This window comes from Peromyscus maniculatus, chromosome 5 (genome assembly GCF_049852395.1).
Source record: "Peromyscus maniculatus bairdii isolate BWxNUB_F1_BW_parent chromosome 5, HU_Pman_BW_mat_3.1, whole genome shotgun sequence".
Classification (NCBI taxonomy): Eukaryota; Metazoa; Chordata; class Mammalia; order Rodentia; family Cricetidae; genus Peromyscus; species Peromyscus maniculatus.
In genome coordinates this window covers 99,607,085-99,631,969 of record NC_134856.1, presented here as the reverse complement: position 1 = coordinate 99,631,969, position 24,885 = coordinate 99,607,085, and the positions used below count along the sequence as shown (strand labels likewise).

General features: G+C 38.8%; 1 protein-coding gene across 15 annotated transcripts in view; it reads left to right on the top strand.

Annotated features, from left to right (window-relative positions):
* Sugct (succinyl-CoA:glutarate-CoA transferase) overlaps positions 1-24,885 on the top strand; it is a 727,080-nt gene that overhangs the window by 170,289 nt on the left and 531,906 nt on the right. For 14 of the 15 annotated variants that reach the window (XM_076572951.1, XM_006980141.4, XM_076572953.1 and 11 more), the window contains one exon: positions 4,518-4,613. The exons of the other annotated variant lie outside the window; for it this stretch is intronic. In XM_076572951.1, the coding sequence (XP_076429066.1) occupies positions 4,518-4,613 (96 nt within the window). The remainder of the gene's footprint in view (positions 1-4,517; positions 4,614-24,885) is intronic. 15 annotated transcript variants of the gene reach the window in all.

Sequence of the window (24,885 nt, the reverse complement as noted above, 5' to 3'; positions counted from 1 at the left end):
AGCCTAAGTTTAGGGGATGAAAGTAATGATCTAATGCAATATTTAGAATGAGTGTTTAGTATGTAGTTATTAACCTAAAAGTCACATCCTGCATTCTTTTAATTTGTGAAAAATTTGTCACTAATTGCCCAAGAAACCTCTGATTTTTCATACAAAATCACCTCATAGCTGTTGACTTTCTCCCCCTTCCCCTGCCTTAAAATACAGCCCTATAAACAGCAGATTACTCTCAGATCTGTATGCCCTCTTTAAATATTGAACTGCTAAGTTTAGCCCCATTGCTCTCTTTTCAAAAATAGAATTCTTCCCCCATCCAACTTTGTCTTTGAGAAACTACCAACAAATCATGGTTTTATTTTAATGACAACTGGTATAAAATCTTATTTAACCTTTCTGTCCATTGAGAATCTGCTAATTCTGAAACACATTGGGGATTAATTACTGATATATAATGAAAATGGATAGTATCTTCCATTTAGAAGCAATTTGAAAGATAAGTTATGGTATTTAATTCAAATTCAGTCTAATTGAGGCAGAGTCAGGCAAACAGAAGTGCTATATTGAAAGGGCACGTCAATCTCTGTGATTTCCAGTCTAGCCTGGTCTTCATACTGAATTTCAAGACATCAAGGGCTATGTAGAGAGACCCTAACTCACAACACACACACACACACACACACACACACACACACACACACACACAAATTGAAAGATAAAAATAAGGTAGATAAGAAGTAAGGTAGCCAGGTTGATATTCAACCTTGAGTCTAGCCCTTACTTACCTCATTTCAGGGTTTGCAGTTTTGCTTGTGATCATCTCCCAATCTACTGCTTCATGCATCTTTGCTGACTTTAAAGAATAGATGTAATACAACTATAGTGATTAATTTCTTGCAATATTTATCTTTATGAATTTGAATTCTTGTCTTATAGTATCATCAGTGTCTTAGAAAGTGACTTTGACTGGGATTTCTTTGAATGAAAAAATACATAGGATCACAAAAGATATATGTGAAAGAAGTATCTGTCTTACAGAATTCAGACTTCAGAAAATGTCTCCAAAATTCAGGAAGAGGCATCATGAGAAAATGGCTACAATTGCATCCCTTTTGTCTTATTATGTGACAGCTTAAAGGAATAGTAGGGTTAGAAGTACTGATGTTAATTGAAAACTTTGAGATCATTTGCTATTTTGTAAATTGTGTTCATACGCTCTGTGGTTAGTCACACAATATGCTTCATTTCAAGCACTTGGGATATTATCTACCTATATATTAGGATTTCAAATATTTTTATTTGATTTTGAAGTACTTTAAAACCTGAAAGTTTGGCTAAAATGAGCATAGCTTTATAGAGAAAGTGTTTGGGGGTCAAAGAGGTTAAATTAGATGCCAACAGTCATGTACCTACTTGGAAGTTGGCAAAACTTAGAAACCATGAATCTGGAATTCCCTTCCAGGGCATTTTCACTACAAAATGTTCTTTTGATTTTGCATTTTGAAAGACACAGAAGTGGTCTGTGAAATGATCATTAGCACTAGGCAGCCCAAGCAGCCCTGGAGTGTTTCATGGTTCAAATGCCCAAGACCAGATGGAAGTCCAGAAGTGGATGACTCAGAATTTATTAGTTTTGCCACCTGGGTAGTACAGCCAAACCAGCTGCCACAAGGCAGTTCCAATTTCAGCAGAGCAGTAAATGAACAAAATAAAAAAATGAGAGTCAGTCCATAATAAAGGAAAATGGCTGATACAGCAGCAAGATTCACTCAGCATGATTCCTATTGACATCTCTTGTATGAAGTACAGTTCTTATTCCAGGCACAGGGCAAGAAACAGTTAAGGCACCTTGCCATGAAATATCAATACCTGAGTTGTTCCAGAAGCTACTGTCAGTTTGGGGTGTGTTTGAATTACAGGCTTGGTAGGTTCCCAGTTACAACTGATGATCTGGAAAAGGAAAATTAAGCCAGTGCTATAGCAAAGCTGTGTCATGAAGCCAGATGGTTTTTTCCTGTAATTATAAAATATCATTTATCACCCTTTCATAGTTCTGATCTTTGGAGGCCTGCATATTCAGGGATCCTAAGATCCCTGTGGATAGTCACAGAAATCCTTCCATTATCCTCATGATTTCCTTATGTGGACCTGAAAGTTGACAGGTGTGCCTATGTTCCCAGTATACAGCAGGATGTGGAAAGAGAATTGCTGCAAGTTTGAAGCTAGCCTGGCCTATAAAGTTTGTTCCTGGGTAGCCTGATTATAGACTGAGGCTCTGTCTCAACTCTCAAACCACCAACAAGCCAACTGAAACCAAAATATGAGGTTTTTCAGGATCTGTTCACAGATCACTAAGATTCAGAGAATGAAGTTAAGGTTTCAGATGACTTCTCAATAGAGCTATGGTGCTCAAAACCAAAATGAGCCCAATAATGAAGGCATGGGGAATCAGACCAAATTGAGAGAGGTATAGTAATTTTTGCTTAAATTATTTATTTTTATTTTATTTTTAACTTTCTTTTTATTTATTCTTTGTGTCTTTCACATCATGCATCTCAATCCCATTCATTTCCTGTCCCTGCATATCTGCCCTCTGTCCTTGCAGCCCCCTCTCCCAGATAAAAATTAAGAGAAAAAAGAAAAAGAGGAAAAGAAAAAAAGGGGGTGGGATGTCATCATGGAAGCTGTAGTGTGACATAATGGGTCACTCAGTAAACCCTTTTGTCCACATATCTTTACTTGTAAGTGTTCATTGCAAAGAGTCATTGGTCTGTTTTGAGGCCTCTGGTTTCTGCTACACTATTGATTCTGGGCCCTCACTGGGACTCCTCTTGGTTATCCTGCTGTTGCCCTATGTTGTAGAAATCCTCCAGCTTTGGGTCTTCAGGACCCAGTCCCTTCAGGTGCTCCAACAGATCACAGATAGTATGGATATTGGTATGGGACAACTCATAATCCTGATTCTGGGCCTAGGTAGTTGCAGGATTGGTCAGCCTACCAGCTTGTCCTTACCATCAGGGTAAGCTCTCCTGCATTGCCTTAGTGAGTTCACCCTTTGCAGCAATGAGCAAAGGGTGGGGCCAGTTCTCCCGTTTCATGTCCTCAGAATCAGATCTCCCACATCTACACCTTCAGGGCCAGCTATACTGTGTTGCCCAGGCATGGTGTAGGGCCACTCTCCCGGATGCTGCAGCAGATGAGGGGCAGGGCTAGCTTCCCTTCCCCCTTGACCTCAGGGTCAGCTTTCCCACCTGCCTCAGGCATTGATGGGCAGGGGTGGGGTGGGTGGGCATCTCTCTCCTGCCCTTTTCGCCACATGACAGGTGAATAATAGGTGTAGCTAGAGTTTTCCTGCCTGGCCCACAGTCAGGACAAATCTTTGTCATCTGCCAGTCCCACAGCTGCTCAGACCCAACCAAGTAAGCACAGAGACTTACATTGCTTACAAACTGTATGGCCATGGCAGGCTTCTTGTTAACTGTTCTTATAGCTTAAATTAATCCATTTCCATAAATATATACCTTGCCACATGGCTTGTGGCTTACTGGCATCTTCACATGCTGCTTGTCCTGGTGGCGGCTGGCAGTTACTCCTTCTGCCTTCCTTTTCTTTCTTTTCTCCTCTCTGTTAGTCCCTCTTATACTTCCTGCCTAGCCATGGGCCAATCAGTGTTTTATTTATTGACCAATCAGAGCAACACATTTGCCATACAGAACATCCCACAGCAAACAGGGACAGCTCTTCCATGCTCACAACATTGGGGCTGGCTTGCCCACACCTCTCCCAATGGAGTTGGATCTATTGTGCTGCCCCTGCAAGGTACAGGGCCTGCTCTTCCAAGTATTGCCAATAGTGGTAGGCAGGGGTAGCTCTCCTGCCCTTCTGACCTCAGGGCCAGCTCTCCCACCTGTCTCAGGCATTGATGGATGTGAAGGGGAAGGGAAGAAAGGTTTATTAATGAATTTTAAAAAAATCTCATTTTCCTATGCCAAAAATGCTTGGGCGTCCCCCCCCCAAATGCAACTAAACTGACTGAATAGAAGCTTGGCATTATTTCTCTTTATATGTTTTAAAGCTCAGAAGATTGTAGCTCATTGCTTTGGTTCCCTGGCCTTAGTGATGGTGCAGGCTTTTTGGTGTTATGACGAAAAGAACATGGGCATAGCCAGAGAAGGGAGTTCTTATGCCAGTTGCTGACATATCTTGTTGTGGCTTTTTTGTTTGTTTGTTTGTTTGTTTTTTTGCCCATGGCTAGATCAAGGTGCTGTTGGCTTGGCTGACATCTGCCTACAGATGGCCTTTTCAGGAGATGAATTTTTCTGTGTTTATATTTCTAAACTGATCATTATTTAGTCATGTAATAATGTTCTCTATTTGTATGAAGAGAATACAGACATGTATATGTTCTTACTGAATTTGTGTCTTTCCCCCTCTGATGACAAGAAGTGAAATGGTTTTATACTATAACATTTTGTTAATGATTACAGGTAAATTAACTTTTTCTATTTTTATTCTGGCAGGTGGCATGTTTGACCCAAGTAGCTGCTAATTATCTTATTGGTCAAAAGGAAGCAAAACGCTGGGGCACAGCTCATGGCAGCATTGTTCCTTATCAGGTACAATTTAGCCTTCATTGCTATAATCTGCAGATCTGTACAATACGACTCTGGGAATTAATTTTTTTTTATGAACCCTTCAGCATTCTTCTTTAATGTGTCTCTGACTTATTATAGCAAGGTTCAGTTGTTTTCCTTATTTTTTTTCATATTTCTTCACAAGAAGAATTGTAACCGAACACTTAAGTGGATCAAAGGAACTTATAGAAAAGGAATTACTTTGGAGCTCATAATATGATGGTTTCTTCATTTCTTTCTTTTTATTTTTCTTTCACCCAAAAGCTTCTGTTATGCCATTGACTGTAGCTACTTTATAAAGCACTGTGAATTATCATGCTAGCTATATAACAAATGTTACCTTCCTTCCCCATCTGACAATAATATTCTCACAGGGTTAGGGTGAAGTGAAAATTTGCGTGTGATGGATCTCCATCCTTGGAGAAAAACAGATGGTTTGAGCTGCTGTTCTTTATTAAGTGTCTAAACCTCAGAAATTCTGGACTTTGGCTAGTGCAAATGAATATGTGAAGAAACTGTGATTCTTTAGAAATAAAAGCTCTACTATGTCTTCCAAGCCACTAGCCTTAGCCTAGCCTAGTTGCATATTTCTTTGCATTTCCTTTCATTTGTCAAACTTTCCATAATACATCATGAATTTAAGAGGAATGGGGTCTTTCTCATCATTTCTCTCATATTCAATGAAAATGTAGGCAGTGTACCCTGGAAGTATCTGCTTAATAAAGGAATGGATTTAGCTCTAGCTCTTTCAACATGTGTATTCTTGACAGGAAACAAAAAACTCAGAATTTTTTTGTTTGCCAGGAAATCCATCAGTACTTCCAGTCATCCTTTCAGTGTCAAGAGATTATTTCCTTGGGCAGGTCTAGTTTCATTTCTATTTCTTTTAAACCCATATTTGAGGAAAGTATATACCACTGTGAGCCCAGCATGCTTCCCTCTCTTGTTCTGTTTATGACCATTTTATACCTGAGACTTTGCTATGATTTCTTGGTATAGCTGCTTTTCTCAAGTTGAGTTACCTTCTGGGATAATTATAAGTTTGGAGGATTTCTTCAGTGCCTCCTTTTTTGTCCCCACTAAAGGATTCTTGACCACCTTAGGGACATTTGCTTCCCCAACTAAGATTTTCTTGTGGCTGGCTCTAAACATCTAACTAGACCTTCCTACCTTGATTCATAAAAGTCATTGTATTTTTGAGCTGGGTAGAAATACTTAGATTCAGCCTTCTTATTTTCCAGATTTTAAAAAAATCTCACACCTAGTTTGAATGGAGAGTTTCCAACAGTGGCCTCTTGGTTCTGTGTTTAGATACTTTCAGTTATTCCTACCAATGATTGGAGTGTGCTGTGGTTTCAGGTCTTTTCAACTCTTTTCACTATTTCTTCTCATCCAGTTTGCTCCTAGATCAGGTGTATGGTTAAGTGATTCATAATTATAATTGATGAGGAAAGTTCTCAAGGGGGTTTTTAGCAAAGCACAATGTTAGAATTTATGTGAATTCATCTCAAATAATGGAAATCCAGGCTTCATCCTTTGATGTGTATGGAGAAAGCAGCATTTCTGAGTTGGAAAGCTTTGTAGGATAATTCTAAGTCATTACAAAATATAAAAGTTTCTTTTTTTTGTTAAAAATAGAACATCCTTTTAAAAGCTTGCTATAGACCTTAGCTATCTCTCCTGGGCATCCATACCTAGAATTCTGGCATCCCAAATAAGCTCCTAATTGTTTTACTGTGAGGGACAAAGGGATTCAGAATTTTTGGCCCTTGTTTTAGAATGTTAAGTGTATAAAAGTCTCTCTCTCTCTCTCTCTCTCTCTCTCTCTCTCTCTCTCTCTCTCTCTCTCTGTGTGTGTGTGTGATTTTCTTTAAGGATAAAGAAGTACTTCATGGTTCAATCATCTCAGCCATATTAAATGTATTGAAGGCTTTCTTGATCATAGTTGATTGTAAGGAATGAGATCTACGTGGGTCCTTCCTCAGGAGCATAGAATTAATCTGCTTCCTCTTTGTAGAGAACTGGTTCAGCACAGTGATTAAAGATTAAATGCAAATTGAATGAAACTAATATAGCAAGATGGGTCCTAGATATTCTTCAAGATTCTTGTCTGTTCACAATTTTTGAATAGACTCAAAGAATATTTCACGAGTGAATTCCAAGGTAATTATAATTCACTTTCCTATGAAAATTACAGTTTTGCTTTTAATTTGCTTCTTATTGTCTGAGTTTTTAGCCCAGTGTCTATAATAAAGATCCTGATAGTTTTGGGAGGTTGTTAAGGTTCACAGCTTGCTTTCATCCCATTGTTGAACTCCATTTAGATAATCATAGACCTTGAGCCCATAGAATATATATTTTTGAGAAACAGTGATCCCTCATTATATGTTGTTTTAGAAACATGTAGTTTTAACTACTCATATCATTTATCCATTGATGTACTTTTCTTCTTAATTCTTTGACTTTTATTTTTTATGTGTTTTTGAGACAGGGTCTTGCTATGTAGCCCAGTCAGTCCTTGAACTTTTGATCTTCTTTTCTTAGTCTTCTGCATAATAGGATTCAGGTATGTGTCATTATATTCAGTTTGTTGGCAAATTTTTAAAACTCAGCAAGTTAAATAAAAGTAGAAACTATAGACAGATTTTTGCTGTTTCTGTTAAGAAATATGAAGTTATAAAATTTACAGGCTAGAACTAGAAAAAACCATCCAGACTTATGTAACCTAGACTGAGAAAGACCAACACTCAATATGATTCTTTTTCTCATCTGTGGGTGTTAGCTTTTAAGTTTTGTGTATGTGTGTTTCATTTAGAATAAACATAGAGGTTAAGTCACTAGTAAGGACTAATAAGGGACCATTGAGAAGGAAGGTATATTTCAAGGAAGGGAAAATAGAATATAAGGTTACAATGGAAAAGGCAGGGAGTAGAACAGGAAGGGTTAAATGGATTATGGGATGAGAGGAAAAGGTAGAGGAAGGAATACTGGGAAGAATGCCTACAACTAAAGGCCTTTTATAAAGCCATATGTAAACTAATACTGTAGAGTTTCCTAACACACATACATAGAGATAGAATTTTAAAGTTACTCCCTAAAGGAAGGCAATACCCCAAGTACACAACGTACGTTACCAAATAAAATCTATATGGGTTACTTCTTTTTAGTTGTTGGTTCAGTCATATTGATTCCTTCCCAACATGACAGGGTATTGCCAATTCTGCTGTTTACCCACCACAACTTTAAGATCCTATAATAGAAGTCATTACATATTTGAGTCAAAGAACCATAGCTGGAGAAAAATCTAGCTGGTACTCAACTGGAAGCTTTAAACTTATTGGCTAGCATTCATACTGCAGGAAGGTGCTATGTATGCTACCAAAAGAGTAAAGTAAACATTGGTTTCACCCAGCTCTGAATCCTGTGAGCTACAATAATAACATGGGTGACAAGATATACCCACTGGTGCAATAGTGGCACAAATGTTTGGGAGTAACTAAACAACATTTTCCATTAGATTTAAGTAGCGTTCCATGAGATGGAACCCATACCTGACATTGTTAATGAGGTCAAGAACCTGTAGCTAGATAGGTGATGGGCCCTAGGGGAAATTTTGTTACTCTTTTCTGTATGAACTTGGCAATAAAACAATCCTGAAATCTTATTGCTATGCCCATAAATTGGTGCATCACTCAACTCTCATCAGAGGAGCTTCTTTATGAAGTATGTGGTAATTAACACAGAGATCTGCAACTGGTTTGTGTGCAGAGAATAAGAGACACTGGAATATTCAGCCCTAAAAGAGAAATCCATGCTTAGCCCTAAAAGAGTGAGAAGATTGTAAGAGCCAGAGATGGTAGAAGACTTCCAGGAAACAATGTTTTCTGGACATAATAAGGCAGATGCACATATGAACCCATCGTGATTATGACAGCATGCACAAGGCCTACAAGCTCAAACCAGACAAAGTCCAAGCATGGAGGTTATTTATTCCTTGTTCTTCACTCTCTTTATTATCCTTCCTCTCCCTTCTCCATTTAAGTCTCTCCATTTTTTTCTTCTAACCCATTCATAACATTGCTATTTTCCTTTCCAGAACTATTCTCACCTCCTTTAATGGTCCCTTTCTACTTTCCTGGCTTCTATGGTTGTTCCAGGTCATATATGCAAGCCTAAAGATTTGGGTCTAGGACCCACAATAAGAGAGATCATGCAGTGTTTGTTTTTCTGGGCCTGAGTTAATTCACTCAGCACAATATTTTCCAGTTATATTAATTTTCCTCAAATTCCATGATTTCATTTTTTTACAGCTGAATAGAGTTGCATTTTGTATTTGTACCATATTTTCATCACTCACTCATTGCTAGACAGCCATCTAGGCTTCTTCTCATCCTTTTAATTTTAATATTGTAGCCTGAGTTTATTTAAAACTCCCTTGCATTTTTCAGTTTCCTAAAAGTCTACCATTTGTATGTTCTATGCTTGTGATCCTGTATTCCAATTCTTTCCACATCATCAAAGATCTATTCACAAGTACTTATAAGGATAGAAAATAAAAGTGAGTGTACCGAAGAAAAACAGAATTTATTTTTTACTGTTGAAGTTTAGCCAAACTTAGAACAGAAGTACTCACATTTCTAACTATGTCTTTTGTCTGGTAATAAGGAAGTTCATTAACATGAAGGAATGGGGTCATACCATGGAACCCCAATCTCATGACCAATATAAATTTTCATAAGATCAGTCAGGAAAAAGAGATTGCAATCACAACCATCTCCTTCCATTGAAAGACTGAGAATTAATCCCATCATCTTTCCTTCCCTTCTTGCTCCTCTCCTTCCTCTCTTGTTTCCCTTCCCTTTCCTTCTTTTTCTTACCTCCTTCCATTTCTCTCTCCCTTTTTATTTTCTGAAGTCTCAGTGTGGTCCTCAGACTCTTCTCAAATTCCTGTTCTCATGTCTCTTCTTGCTTAACCTTTCAAATCGCTCTTACTACAGGCATACACTGTAATTCTTGGCTATTTTATAATTCTTTACACCTATTTGCATTAATCACCTCCAGGACTCTAACTCTTCCAGGCCATTTATGGTCACCCAGTAGGATATGTTCAGCTCTTTCCTTGATTTAGTTTTTGTGCCATCTTCTTGCTTGCTGTAAAGTCTACCACACAGAGAATGTACCAAAGACTTGGATATATTTTCCTTAACATTACCTCCCCTCTCTTTTTTTATTAAGAGATTTTCTATTCATTTTACATACCAATCACAGATTTCCCTCTCCTCCCTCCTCCTACCCCCCAGTCTCCCTCCCCCAATTCACCCCCTGTTTCCACCTCCTCCAAGGCAAGGTCTCCCATAGGGAGTCAGCAGAGCCTGGTACATTCAGCTGAGGCAGGTCCAAGCCCTCCTCCCTGCACCAAGGCTGGGCAAAGTGTCTCACCATAGGTAGTAGGTTCTAAAAAGCTGGCTCATGCATTAGGGACAGGTCCCGGTCCCACTGCCCGGGGTCCCCCTAAACAGTTCAAGCTAAACAACTGTCTTGCTTATCTGGAGAGTCTAGTCCAGTACCATGGGGGCTCCTTAGCTATTGGTCCATAGTTATGTGTTTCTACTAGTTTGGCTAGCTGTCTCTGTACTTTTTCCAATCATGGTATCGATATCTCTTACTCATAGAATCCCTCCTCTCTCTCATTGATTGGACTCCTGGAGCTCTGCCTGGGACCTGGCTGTGGATTTCTGCATCTGCTTCCTTCAGTCACTGGATGAGGGTTCTATGATGACAGAGTATTCAGATGAATACCCCTCTCTCTTAATGATCATTTTTCATAATACTTTGTTCTTACTCAGATGTTTCTCTAATGCCAGAGTGTATTTGGATCATCTAAATATCTTGTTAAGGTACAGATTCTGATATTAAGTTAGGCAGATGCTGTGCTGTGAGCATTAAGTTTCCACATTTAGATTTTAATAAGAGTGACGCCATTGTTTTTGTACTTAACTGGAAAATGTTAGTACTGATTAAACCTACTATTCTATCCATTCCATGCCTGTATTGAAGCAGTGAACATGACCAGTAAAAACATGAGCACACTAAGTGTCTACCTCCCAGTTTGTGGCCATCTCTTGCAGGTGTTCACGAGCCTTACCTGAAGATTCTGTTACAGTCATATATGCTCTGTTTTGTCCTTCTGGGCTGACTACTTCATGTATCTTTATAGATCATTTCCACTGGTACTCATCTTTAGTTGGCACTTTTCATTAAAACTTGATGTAGTCAGAAGAGAATAACTTTATTGTTTGTTGTACTCTGTAAACTCCAACTATATACCCACATATTATTAACTCTATTTGTTCCTGTCAATATGGGGCAAAGCATTTATTACCCAATTTTGCTTACCTAAAACACCATTCCTGTACTTTATCTTTTCTATAACTTGTATTCATAAACATGTGGACATAGTTCACATCCTCAAAACTCCATCATCTAGAAGGATATGGTGCATATGTATAATTAAAGGCTGAGCAATGTGGGGAGGCTCTGTCTCAAAAATAAAAACAAAACAGGACTGCCCTTGCCTAGAATATGAAGGGCCCTGAGTTCAATCCACACTCTTGCAATAAATGAAACAAAATACCAATAAACTAACCAATTAAAACCAAAACAAAACAAACTCAACCATACCCAAGCCCACCTATCTACTTGGGCTCCAGGGTACTGTTTTTTCCGTTTACCATGCTATTTCTTGTACTCTTGTGTTACAAAACCTTTCCAAAGAGTTTTGGGTAGTATGTTCTGGAAGGAAGTGGTATACCCACTGTGTCTTCTAGGATAGCTTTTATGCTTCTCAGACAAAAAGCTTGAATAGTACATGGACCTCGGGCAGCCGCAGGTGTTCGGGAGTGGAATAGCAAGGGCAATGAACTTTTATGCTTCATCCACACTCCTCAAGCCTTTCAAATAAAGAATCTTCAAAGAATTTTTTTTCTTTAAATGACCTGATCAATCGCATCACGATTTTTTTTCTAGACTTTTCTTCTGAAGAATCTTCTAACTCAAGAGATGGAAGAAAACAGTTACTTAGATGATTAAATGAAATTCTGTCCTCTTCACCTCAGTTTGGGTTTATTCAACCAAGGAGTAGAGCAGGAAGCTGTACTTTGTTATTTCTCGGAGGGTCATTATGCTGTGTATTTAATTTGGCCTGAGCAGAGACGCAGACAGGCAGTAAATTCCAAGTGTGAGGAGATGCAGCACTTTGTTATCATTCCTCAGAAAATGTCCAAGTGCTATTAAATCATGCCGATTAGGTAACACTGGGAATATTTTTATATTTTTTAGCTCACATTAAGAAATCCTTTTAAATGTCAAAATTTAAACAATGCACATCTGTCTCTTTTTATGTGTGGTTTTGTTTTTAAATCATAGTCACACTAAGGCACTCAGGAAAGTGTGAAGACAGAATTTGAGCAGGCATGTGACCGCCCTGCATACTTAGCTTAGGTGATGAATGGTAGTAACTAGTAATGACCATCTGAATGCCACCAAACACAGCATCTGACTGGGGTACATATTGATGAATGTCTGTATTACATATCAAACTTTATTTTCATATTTTTATTTATTAAAAGAAGACCTAGAGATGTTAAGTAAATTTCCTTTGTCCTAATCTGGATTAGAATCATGGCTTTAAAATTGCAAAATTAATTTATTGTTCCACTATATCCAAACTAGAAGTTCCTGCAGTACTAGGTGCAGCAGAAGATGGATATTTGTTTCTTTATTAGATGGAGAACAGTTCCTTTTCATCCTGTGTTTGAAAGGTAATGTAGTTATTATGATTCTAGAAGACAGAAAACATAGTGTGTGTCCTTGCTGTAGAAGTATATTTGAACTCTGAGGTGTGGAATGGTGTAAGTTTCCCTGTATGATAGTTTCAACTCATTGTTTTTATATGACTTTTGACAAGTCAAGTAAATAATTGTTTCTTGAGCCGTTTGTGGAGGAGACACCATCTTAGTCTTGCAAGCCACAGGAACTCAGAGACAGTTTAGCAGGTACAATCCAGAGGGCTTGTGGTTTGGCGTTAGCCCTGGAAGAATGAAATGAGACAGTGTGAGCTGGATTTCTTATATTGGTGAAATTATTAAGGCCACTCCACTTAGTTAAAAGGAAGATTTGTTTAGTGGGTAACTTACAAAAAGGGAAAGGTAGGTCGCAGGGTCTGGGGAAGGTGTATCGCAGTCCAGCGGTGTTCTCTGGAGCTCTGCTCGGTCCACTTCCACCATTCAGGGTCTCAGCACAGAGCGAGCGCTTGCACATCCAGATCTCGGGTCTCCAGGCGCCTCCCCTAGCCCCGCCTCATAGGCGTGACAGTTGCCAGAGTCTCAATGGGGGTTGGAACTTCCAGATCCAAGCTGGAATGGCTACCCATTACATCTTACCTGACTCAAACAAGGTCTCAGTAAAAGGTAGCTCATTGCTATTGTTGCAGATGAGTTGACATTATAACTGTGAATAGTTTCTGTGAAAGTCTAAAATAGTACCTAAGAAAATATCCATGGAAACTTAGGGGTAAAATAAATAAAGGTACATGGATGAAATTTTAACTTTCATGAGATTTATAGTTTAATTCACTTTAAATCATTTAAAGAAGGAGAGCAACATGATGTGGTATTTTTTTTTTATTTCAAAAATGTGTCCTGGAACTTTTACAGATACTAATACAATACAATAATAATTGTATTATTGAGATATTGCCTAGCTGTAGTAATAGTACAAGAATTGTTTGAGATGAAGAGAATAATATACAGTGATTGAGTAATTGAAGGAAATGAGGATTTTAGTTTAATGAATTATTAATAAGGACGCAGTACAAATTCACAGTCAACCAAATGAAAAAGGGCAATAGGATTTTCAGAAGTAATCTCTGACAGCGATGGGAACCTATCTCTATAAATAAATAAACTTGTTCTTGAGAGCACTAAGATGGCAGTTCTCCCTCAGCTTAAAAAAAATGAGAGAAAGACCTGAAAAGATGGCTCAGTGAGTAAAAGTGCTTACTGTTTAGACTGGAGTTCAGTTCTCATCATCCATGCCAGGTGGCAGTAACTCCAGTTCTATGCAAATGTTTTCATGATGGTATAAGTGAAAATGCATTTCACTTTTTTACTTTGTATAAACTCCCACATCAATTCTAACATACAGCCTGTTCTAGTTTGAACGAGATATGTCTCCCATAGGCTCATGTATTTGAATCCTTGGTCCTCTGTTGGCAGTACTGTTTGAGGAGACTAAGGAACCTTTAGAAAGTGGATCCTTGCTGGAGGAAGTATGTCACTGGGAGTGGGCTTTGGTGGTGTATAGCCTTTCCCCACTTCCTGCTCTCTGTTTCCTGTGAGCAGATAAAACATGATCAGCTAACTTCTTGTTCCTGTGCCCATTCCATGCCGTTCTTGTTATGATGGACTCTATCCCCCTGGAAATGTAAGCCAAAATTTTTTTTTTTAAAACTTAAAAATAAGTATGAGTTACTAGGTCATGGAAAATATATTAGATTGTGTTTCATTTCACTTTGTGTTGGTTTTTATAATGTTGGAAATTGACTCAAGGGCCTCATGTATGTAGAGTATGTGCTTTATCACTGAGTCATATCCCTAGCAGTCAGATTGTATTTCAGAAATTTCTACAAATTTTAAATTAACTAACAGTGACAATTTAGGACTTACAGTTCATTTTCTGTTAAATTAAAGTGCTAATTTTGTGATCTCTTCCCACTTCTCCCTAAAGGTTGGGCAGGTATCTTTCACGTGTTTACTTGAGAGCCTCTGAATGCCTCAATTCACATCAATTTGAGATTCTTGTTAGAGCAAAATGAAGTCTTCTTTGAAGGCCCTGGTTACTTTGAAATAAATTGGCAAGGACTTTGCCACAATTCTAAGAAAATAGGTCATTGGGCAGTCCAAGAGGCAGATAAAATTAGAGAAGATGTGCCAGCTACTGGCATAATAGCTGCCACTCTGCTTCTCCTGAGAAAAGACTTAACTTTCTTTGATTTAAAACAAAATTCCTGAACTTCAGATAATTTTGGTGCTCAAGGATAGCGTATTGCGATGGTTAAAAAACTATTTTGACTTTTGAAATCACAACGGCCTCCAGCTAACAACTGTAGCATTTAATCGTGCTTCACTAAGAGGCAAAGCAGCAGGAGACACATGGAAAAGCAAGGAGTTAGAGAATAGTTGGAGGTGTTTCAGAATCTCATCTGCTTCTCTTGCATTCACAGGACACGTGAAGAACCAATAATACTGTGCATTTCTTATGTGAACAAATTTGATAGTGACTATTAAAAAAGAACCAAATGTCATTTCAAATAAGGAAGAATGTTTAAATAGCCATTAGGATTAGTAACTAGTTAGCAAGAATCATTACGGCTGTGAGAGGTGATGCTAATAAGTGATTACTATGCTCCAATTATTAAATGTTTTATACATATTTATTTACTCATAAAGCAGCCATGTAAATACATCTTGATATTTACATTAATACTTATATTAATATATTTCTCACCGTCCAACAAGGAAACAGAAAAAGAGAGTTTAGTAACTTGGTTACAGTCACAATGATGAGTTATAACTTGGGCAGGAAGACGTGATTCTATAGCATGCTGTGGCAGATGATACAGTCTTGTATGTTAAGTTTCATTTTCTGGCTTAATGTCCCCTTTGAGAAAGAATTATTTCTTTCTCAAAGAAAAGAAAAAAGGCAGTTTCCTCTTCATAACATCCCCCTCAAGGCTGCCAAGAGCAATTGAAGAGGAGTAAACATTTCAGTTGTTTATTCATTACAGGAGTCCTTAATTACGACTTAAAAGCAAATTTCCTTCAGGAAGTCAGGTTTTACATCTTCTGAATAAATCTTTTGATTGCATATGCTATAATTGTATCAGAATAGTAATTAGGTCAGGTTGTAGTGAAACAGTTGTATTTCTTCCCATCAATTTAATAAGAACACCGTCTTTGAGCAATATATGAGATTGGAGTGGTTTGGGCTATTGTGAGACTCATGGTCTCTAGTTTTCAAATGGTAGTTCCATGAGCTTGTAGGCTAGGGCAGGAGTTAGAGACAGAAGTGTTTGGGACATAAGAGGATAACCTGGGGAGAAACCAAATAGACACATCTCCCAAATTTCCAACTTTATCTCAAAGGGTGACATTCTACTTTTTCTGGTTTTTTAGTTTGAAATAGAGGTTCCACTGCTTGAAATGAATTATTTGTTCCAGGTCAATAATTTTGTACCACAGGATAAGATGGAACTAGAAAGTGGGTTTTGTGTATGTTTGCATGTTTTAGAAAGGAGAGACTGGTCTCCTTCCTTGTCAGAAGTTAGTTGTGGGTTATAGACCAGTGTTACTGGAAGCAAAGGGAAGAGTCTACACTAGAGCTGAGGGAGGCTTTGGTAGGAGTAGTGTGTGGTCTGCAGCACTCCTTAGTGGAGGGCAAGGATTAATTCACTGTTAAGAGACTAGGTTGGTAACTCTATGTAAAGGTAAGGCTCTTTAAAATAAAATCATGCAGGGCTGGATTTGGGCAGCAGTTGGACTTGCTGTAGTTGAGTGTCCTGCTCTGTTCTCAAAGGTAATCCCAGTCAATCATGTTGAAATTCTGAGTAGGTTTGCTTATCAGTACTATCTTACTCTGGTGAATCCTGTTCAAGCACAAATGTGCTGGGTGGTGAGAGGAAACCCGTAGTTCTGAAACAAATACAAATTGTAGCATGAATTTTAAATGGTCTTATTAATAAAAACAAACCCAGGGCCTGGTATTGGGGTGAATACTGGAAGACCAGATAAGCAGAACAAACCACAGCTTCGTCACCTCACCAATTCCTCAGCTGATCCTGTTTCCTCAGACTGGATGCCTCTCAGCTGAACTGCGCTGCTAGAAGCCTAAAAGCTTAACCAGGCTCTAGTTCCTGGTCCTCACGCCTTAAATACCTTTCTGCTCTCTGCCCTCACTTCCTGGGATTAAAGGCTCACTTCCTGGGATTAAAGGCGTGTGTCACCATGCCTGGCTGTTTCCAATGTGGCCTTGAACTCACAGAGATCCAGAGGGATTTCCGCCTCTGGAATGCTAGGATTAAAGGCGTGAGTGCCACCATTTTCTAGCCTCTGTATCTAGTGGCTGTTCTGTTCTCTGACCCCAGATAAGTTTATTAGGGTGCACAATATTTTGGGAACACAATACCACCACAGGGAATTGCCATTATAATTCACTTGGGTCTGGATGTCTGTTCAGTGGCAGAATGTTTGCCTTTTGTCCACAGCCTCAAGTCCCATCCCCAGTATTGCAAGACAAAGCCTGAGAGGGCTAAGTGTTTACAATGAAAGGGAGCACATAATGTATGGAATGCTGAAGTGAATATGTATTGGAGACCTGAACAGACAGAGGAAGTAAATACTATGCTGAGTGGGACTGATGAAGGAGGAGCACTGACGAAGTCATGCTGAGTATTCCTTTGACCTTTCTTCTGAAGGTAGGAGCAGATGTGAGATCTCTTAGGACATGGATCCCATGAGAGGTCTAGGAGTGGCAGCATGGGTATCATCTACACGTTTGTTAGATGTGACATCCTCTGGTTCACTCTGTTAGTAGAGGCGATTCATTTTCACGTTAGGTTTTTGGGAGCCTTGCTGTAAAAGTAGGTTTGAATCCACCTTTTGTCATTCCAGTAAGAGTCCACTAGATGTCACTCTTGTAACCTGGTTATGGGGATTACATTTTTCAGTTGGGCCTTGCAAGAATTCCTAAGCAAGATCTTATTATTAGATGATTTCCATCCCACCCCCAGGGCTACTGATACACACACTGATTATTTAAGGTAAAATTACCTTTTTTTCTTTGGTTCAAAGTATTGGGAAGGATTCCTGGAAACGATTTTCATTTTGTTGAATTAGCACTCTTGTTCACTGTCTTTCTCTCCTTGAATCTCTCCCACTGCCCCCCCCCCCCCCCCCCCCCCCCCGCCCATTGCAGGAGTTGGTCTGTCATTATATAACCTTAGCATGCGATATATTGCCAAGTCTCTGCCTAGCTCACTGAAAGAGCATCACCTTGGGCTGCCGATTACAGCAATACACACTAACACACAGGCTTGATCTCTGTGGAAGTTACTGAGAGCAGAAAGGAATGAAGGCAGGGTTGTGGAATTAGCATCAACCTGGAATGTGATTGCTAGAGGAAGTGCCAGCCTTTCTGAGCTCTTGTAGTGTCTTTAGGGTAGTTTTATAAGGAATATTAAGTTTACTCAGGAAAAAAAAATCCAACTGTAATCTTGTAGGGTTTTAGCTTCAGCTGTGAAATGAATGTAAGAACATTTGCAGGTACAGTAATATCCTGAGGGAGATTATATATTTTGGGAGATGTATCAGGTCCTTATGAAAGGCCCTGTTAACAGCTGATTATGTCTGCATGTTAGGAAATATGGTTGGTCAGATTAAAGGCCATGTTTTAGAAAAGGCCAGCCTGAGAAAAGTTAGTTTCTTGAAATAAATAACCTGTTTGCCCCATTCTTCCTCTTAGTCTGATGTGGGTTTTCATCCGCTGTCACAAATGTAGCAGAAAAAGAAGTAAAGTGACAGGTGTGTGTGTGTGTGTGTATCTGACTGTTTCCTGAGCATGTGTATTTCCTCTTCTGGAAGGAGGGGTACCCGATTTGTGACATGCATTGCTAAATGAATGAAAATGTTTACTCTAATTAATTTCAGCCAAGAAAAAAAATAATTTTATTCATATGAAAACAATATAGCTTTATCTTAAATGCCATTGTGTTTTGTTTAAAAGGCAGGTTAGATGTTGTCTTCAAAGTGTGTCCTTCCCATGTCTTTTATTATGGTTTGATCTTCACTGGGAGAGGAATTAATTTTACAGTATTTTGCCTAAAATAATTTTCATATTTTCAAAGCAGTACTTAACTTAGGAACACACCCCTAAAAATGCTCATTCCTATTTTTAGTCACAATCATAACTTTTACTTTGCAATGGCAGGGTTTTAGTTTTTACTGTTTACTGTTGAATTTTACCCATCCTTTCTTCTTAATTGTCACTGAGACTCAGAGTTGTCAGGGATCGCATCATATATAGATGCACTGTTTGGCTTGGAGCATGAGCTTTGGAATTAAGTCCTTGGAAGCACTGTTTGGTCTTGCAGAAGGTCTTCATTCATTTAATAATAATGACACTACCTGTCTCAAGAGTTGAGGTGATGAATTGGCACACCAGTGTGTCGAATGCCTGTGGCACAATGTCTAACAGCTACTGTGTGCTTAGTATGTAGTGGTTGGTAAGGCTTTATTGCATCCATCCCCGTCATAGACCTGCATTTTGCAGCTGTTATGACAGCCTAACAGCTGTGACAGAAGTCCCTGTTGTGATAATGTATCTCTACCAAAAGAGCTCCAAATTATGCAAGTCTTCCTTTTCCTCAGCCTGGGAAATGTATACATGAGGAGGAAGGGTGACAGTGGGAGCAGAGTAGCAAACTGTAGAGTGGTAGGGATAAAATCAATTCTAAGCAACAGGGGGATAATTTCTCCTTACAACCCACATTGAAATCCTCAGTGAAAATTTACTTCTGTGTTTAAAATGGTGATCCAGCTCAGTAGAACAGCACACTTAGCACTGTCAGCACAGCACACTGCAGGCTAACCCCGTAGGGCTGTCAGTAGTGTATCACAGGCTAGCCCATGATCCCAATAACCATTTTTAAAGAGGAATCCATTGTGAAATGAAAATTGCAATATCCTGGTTGAAGTTTTGCAGCATAATTTCCTGATTGCTTTTTTCTTTATTGTTTTTAATGTGTTGGGATGTCCCCCACCCCTTTTAAGTTCAAGAAGGACTTCTAGGCTTTTAGCAGTCATAACTCATACCTTGAGGTCATTGGGATATTGCTTGGGTAGCAGCTTTCCACTCTCAGAAAGCTACCATGAGGCAGTCTGAAAAAACAACATGAAATACTCTTTGCGTTTCTACCATGACCAGCTCTGTGTGTTTCCTGGACAATAGCCTTTGATTATTTGTGATGGCCACTGAAGCACAGTCAGCTGTGTTCATGTACTGTTTCGGATGGAAGAGGATAGCAAGTGTTTCAAAAACGAGAGTTATAAATTAGAAAACTAAACCAATTTTCTTTCTTGCTAGAGTTTTCAACTACTTACTGTATTTCTTTTTACTTTTTTATGTGGTTAATATTAATGTGTACATTTGGCAATTGGTTAAAATGCATCTCATAAAATCTTAAAAGAGGGGGAAATCATTCTTTTTCTCCACTATGTCATTATTGTTTCCATTGTAGGAGTCAAATTAGTTAAGTTCAGTCCTAGTTCAAAGAAATGGGGGGAGGATTAGGGAACAAGACTTATAATGGTGTTACTGTGTAGATTGCAAAAGAATCTGAGGTTTGTTCAGCAAATATAATGGTGCATTGAGGTGTTGTGTTAATGTGGGGGGCCAGAAAATGAGTTCAGTGTTTAGTGACTCTGTTAAGTGGCTGCTTAGGGTTTAACCTAAAAATTGGGAGAAAGTTGATAAGTGCAGAGGAAGCATGGGACTCAATTTGATTCAGACCTTTCTAGAGCTATGGTGGTGGGCTGTGGAGGGAGAAGGGAAAGAAAGAAATGCAGTGGTATGAAGATGCCATGGTGATGACAGCAAATCTGTCTAGTCAGAAACTCCACAGTTTTGTAAAATTAAAGACTCCAGTACTCACCTTCGTGTTTTGGGTAGGTCAAATGTAGAATCATAAAAACAAGAGCAAGTAAGGGTCCTCTTTCCACCTCCCTTTTATAAGCTTTGTACTATGAATAAGCTAATAGAAACCAATGAAAACTGGTACTTATGGGTTAGGGAATCTAAAGAAAATTCAACGATGGAAGAAAGGACTGGATTAAAACATTTAAACAGAGAAGTGATGAAAACAGACTATGTATACTAAAAAGTGAGACAAGAATGTAGAAATAATAATAGGATAATAGTTTCTCTGTGGATGAGCCACCCATGCTCAGGAGTAGTGTGTTTTACTTAGTGACAGTGTAGACAAGGGACATTTCAGGTGTTTTCTTTTCACAAAACTTTATTTGAGAAGCAGATTCAAGCCATGGAATTCTTTCTCTGAAAAGTGCACACACCCATATGTGTTCATCATTTTGCCTATGATTTTAGAAGCTTTTTAAAAACTGTTGGATCTTGGGCCATTGGTTCATCTGAATACAGTAAAGATAGTGAAATTATATTACGAGCACTGGAAAATTAGACAAATCCATACTGTGAGGGAAGTCATAGCCTGCAACCAATAGATCTCCCACAGGTATTGGTTTCATAAATTGAGTAGCTATAGAATCTGGGAAATAATGAAATTATTTGGGTTTGATCTTAAGACCAGGCAGAGGTTGGTACACAAAATAACCTGTGACTGTTGTAATAGTGCTCACAATTCACTTACATTCAACCTTCTGAACAGGAACAAAAGCTGAAATCGGTCACATCAAATTCTCTCTCCATTTTAGTGAATGAGACCATGATCAAATAATGTGTGCGTTACATTAAAATTGAAAGTAACATTTAACAAAGTCCATACCTTATAGGAAATATGGAATTACTTTGAATACATTCATGGAAGGACAGGAAAATATGTCACATATCAAAGAATAGGAGCTCACAGGAAAACTTTTGCATCCATTTCATAAAGTAAAAGAAGCCAAAGTAATGGGAAAAGTGGGCAAAAGGCTGTTGAAGTGAGGAAAGGAAGGCCCCCAAGTGTGGCAGGTCAGGTGTAAATAAGAAGCTACTCTGGGTATAAAGGAATTCAAGAAACAGCACAAAAGGCCTGAGATCCAGAAATAAAAGCTGTTTTATCCATGAAAGGCAGAAGGTCAACGGGAAAATCAATGGACCTGCTTGATCACGGCGCTCACGGGAAGAAAGAGGATCTGGAGACTCAATGAATGCTTTACTTTGGTCTTTGTTGAAATGCAGAAATCTCCACTGTCATTATGTCTTTTGAAGCAAAAGGGTGAGATATGTAGTATCAGATCAAATGGTTGTAAGAGAACAGGATGTTCTGCCTCATTGAAATTGTGGATATAAGTAAATTGCTAAAACTTTATGACATCCATCACATGTGTCTGAAGAAACTCAAGAGGGGACCTAAGTGTAGAAACAAACTATTGCACTGCTATTCATTGTTGGTGAATTCTACTCTTGCTTGTGATCTCCTGAAGCCTCCTGAGGAGGACCTACAATCTGTGAACTGTTAAATCTATTTTATACTGATGGATCCCAAAAGTTGTAGGATTACAGGGCACTTAGTATAATGAATGCAGAAAAACATTCTGTTTTCTATAATATCCTGGAGCTGTATGAAAGGGTAAATAAATAAGAACCAGGAATAAAACCCAAATATCATTTGTTTAGACTTTTAAAGAGCTAGTTAGAAAGTTTTACAAGAAAACTATTCCAAATAGTGTCATCATGGTTTAAGAAGAATATTTTGCCACACACAGGTATTATAGAGGGGCAAGAAAGAATACGTCAGCCTACTACTGCTACAGATGTGCAGAGCCCGCAAACATGGATTTTGCTGGTCTTCTCAGCAAAGTTTTATTTACGTTATAGATATCCCAGAAGAGCAAGTATACGGTGAAGTTTCCAAGGTCATAGGACTAAGCTCTTCTGCCTACAGAAATTCTAAATCAACAGGAATAAGCTTTTTAAAAGTTTATATGAGGAAAAAAGAAAGTGACAGAGAAATATTCTCCATTTAGGAAAAAAAAATCAGACTAAACTTGTAAAAGTGTGGACTCAGGATTAGTTAGAAACCTAGTTTTATTCAGGAATGAGCAAAGGCATTAGATTCACTGTAGATGTCTCCTAAGTAAATCAACAAAGTATTGCAAGGTATTAGAGACAAGATGCGTGTTGAGTATCTTTTTGTTTTTGGTGGTCAAGTGTCAAGTATGAAAACGCAGCATGAGAAGAATCTGGTTTCAAATCCCGACTCAGTCTTTAAGGATAGTTGTGAAGACCATATCAAGCACACATGGAAGTATCTGTTTCCTTGGCCCATGGTGAGCATTGAGGGTTTTGAGAGGATCTGATAATGGTAGACTCTGGCTGGAAGAAAGCCCTCAAACTCTTTCTGGCTATGAGAAACCCTGTGAATTTTTGCATCAGATACTTACTCAAATTCTCTTACACTCAGACACTTAGAGCTCATTTTTGAAAAGGAAATTATTTAGGTTTTAGCAGTTGTCATTGTCCCTTAGAACTTTGTGTTGTAGGAACCTGCTTTTGTTCTAAATATAGATTAACACAATAACAGAGAAGGAAGAGATCTCTGGAGATTCTCAGATGAAACCTTTTTTTGTATTATGAAGACCAGGAATATACAGGTGAGTTAAAATCCCAGGAAAATAAAGGAGAGATATATTACTATTTTATGAGGTTCCTTCTGTGTAGTTTTGGTGTCTGTCCTGGATGTTGCTCTGTAGACCAGGCTGGCCTCGAACTCACAGAGATCCACCTGGCTCTACCTCCCGAGTGCTGGGTTTAAAGGCGTGCACCACCACTGGCCAGCAATGAACTGATATTTTTAATTTTTTTCATATATACAATGAATTGTGATCATCTCTACCTTGCTTTCCCCTTTCAGACCTTCCGGGACAAGCCCAATAGATATTCCTCCCAATTTCATGTCTTCTTACTGTTTTATAAATCACTGTGTCCAATTAGCACAGCCTATATGAACATAGGCATAAGACTAGCCAGTGAAGCATGGGAAATATGCCAGTGGCCACAACTCAAAGAGAAATGTTTTTCCTCCCCTAGCAGCCATCAGCTGTCTATAGCTCCTCGGCTAGGGATGGGGCCTCATGAACCCCTACCTGTCTATACTGGAATGTTGAATGGATTGATATTGTGCAGGTAACTACAACTTCTGAGACCTCACTGAGTGCAATGAGCATGCCATGTCCAGAGACAGCATTTTACAGAATGCCTTCCCATCCTCTGTCACTTACACTATTTCTGCCTGTTTCCCTCTTCCTTGATCCTTGAGTGGGGCATGTGTGGGGTTGATATAGATTCCCAATTATGGGTGATCACTCACAGTCACTTGTTCTCAGAACTTTCACCTGTTATAAATCTGTTAACCACTGCCCACAGCAAAAGGAAGATTCTGTGGCCAAAGTTGAGAGTAGCAAGACCTATGGGTAGATATAAACATAAGTAGTTATATAGAAGGTTGGCAATATTTAGCAAAACAACACTAGTAAATTTTCCTCTAGGGTTTATACCTTCCCCATCCATGGACTTTTGACCAGGTTTTCAGTACCAAGCATGACTTCCTTCCTGTGGATCGGGCCCTAAATCTAATCAGAAAGCAGTTGGCCATACTCATAGCAGCCATGCTATTAATGCAACAGTGGGCATGTACTGCCTGGCAGGTTAGTATTGCAGAATGAAGAGTCTTGATCTAGGTAAAACTATTGATGACTTACAACCCCAGTGGCCTGTATAGAACTTTCCAGCACTGTGAAAGCTAAACAGCAGAAGGGAGCTTTCCTGATCAGTTTGAGATTGATTTCTCTATGTACTGAAATCAAAATGTGTGGTACCTTCTGCAACAAAGAGCAATGGTTTTGGTTTCTTAGTCACTGTTCTACTACTGTGAAGAGAGACCATGGCCAGGGCAACTCCTATAGGAGAAAGCATTTCGTTGCTTACAGTTTCAGAGGGTTAGTCCATGATCATCATGGTGGGGGTATGGTGGGAGCAGGGTGGCACTCATGGTGCTAGAGCAGTAGCTGAGAGTTACAGTATAGCATAAGCTTTTGAAACCTCAAAGCCCACCCCCAGTGACTTATTTCTTTCAACAAGGCCACACCTATTGCAACAAGGCCATACCACCTAATCATTCTAATTCATTGGTTCTCAACCTTCCTAATGCTGGGACCCTTTATACAATTCCTCATGTGATGACCTCCAATCATAAAATTATTTCATTGCTACTTCATAACTGTAAATTTACTACTGTTACGAATCGTAACATAAATATCAGTGTTTTCCATGGTCTTGTATGACCCTTGTGAAAGTATCATTCTACCCTAAAGGGGTTGTAACCCACAGGTTAAGAACCTCTGCTGTAATCCTTCTCAAATAGTGCTATTCCCTGATGACTAAGCATTCAAATATATGAGCC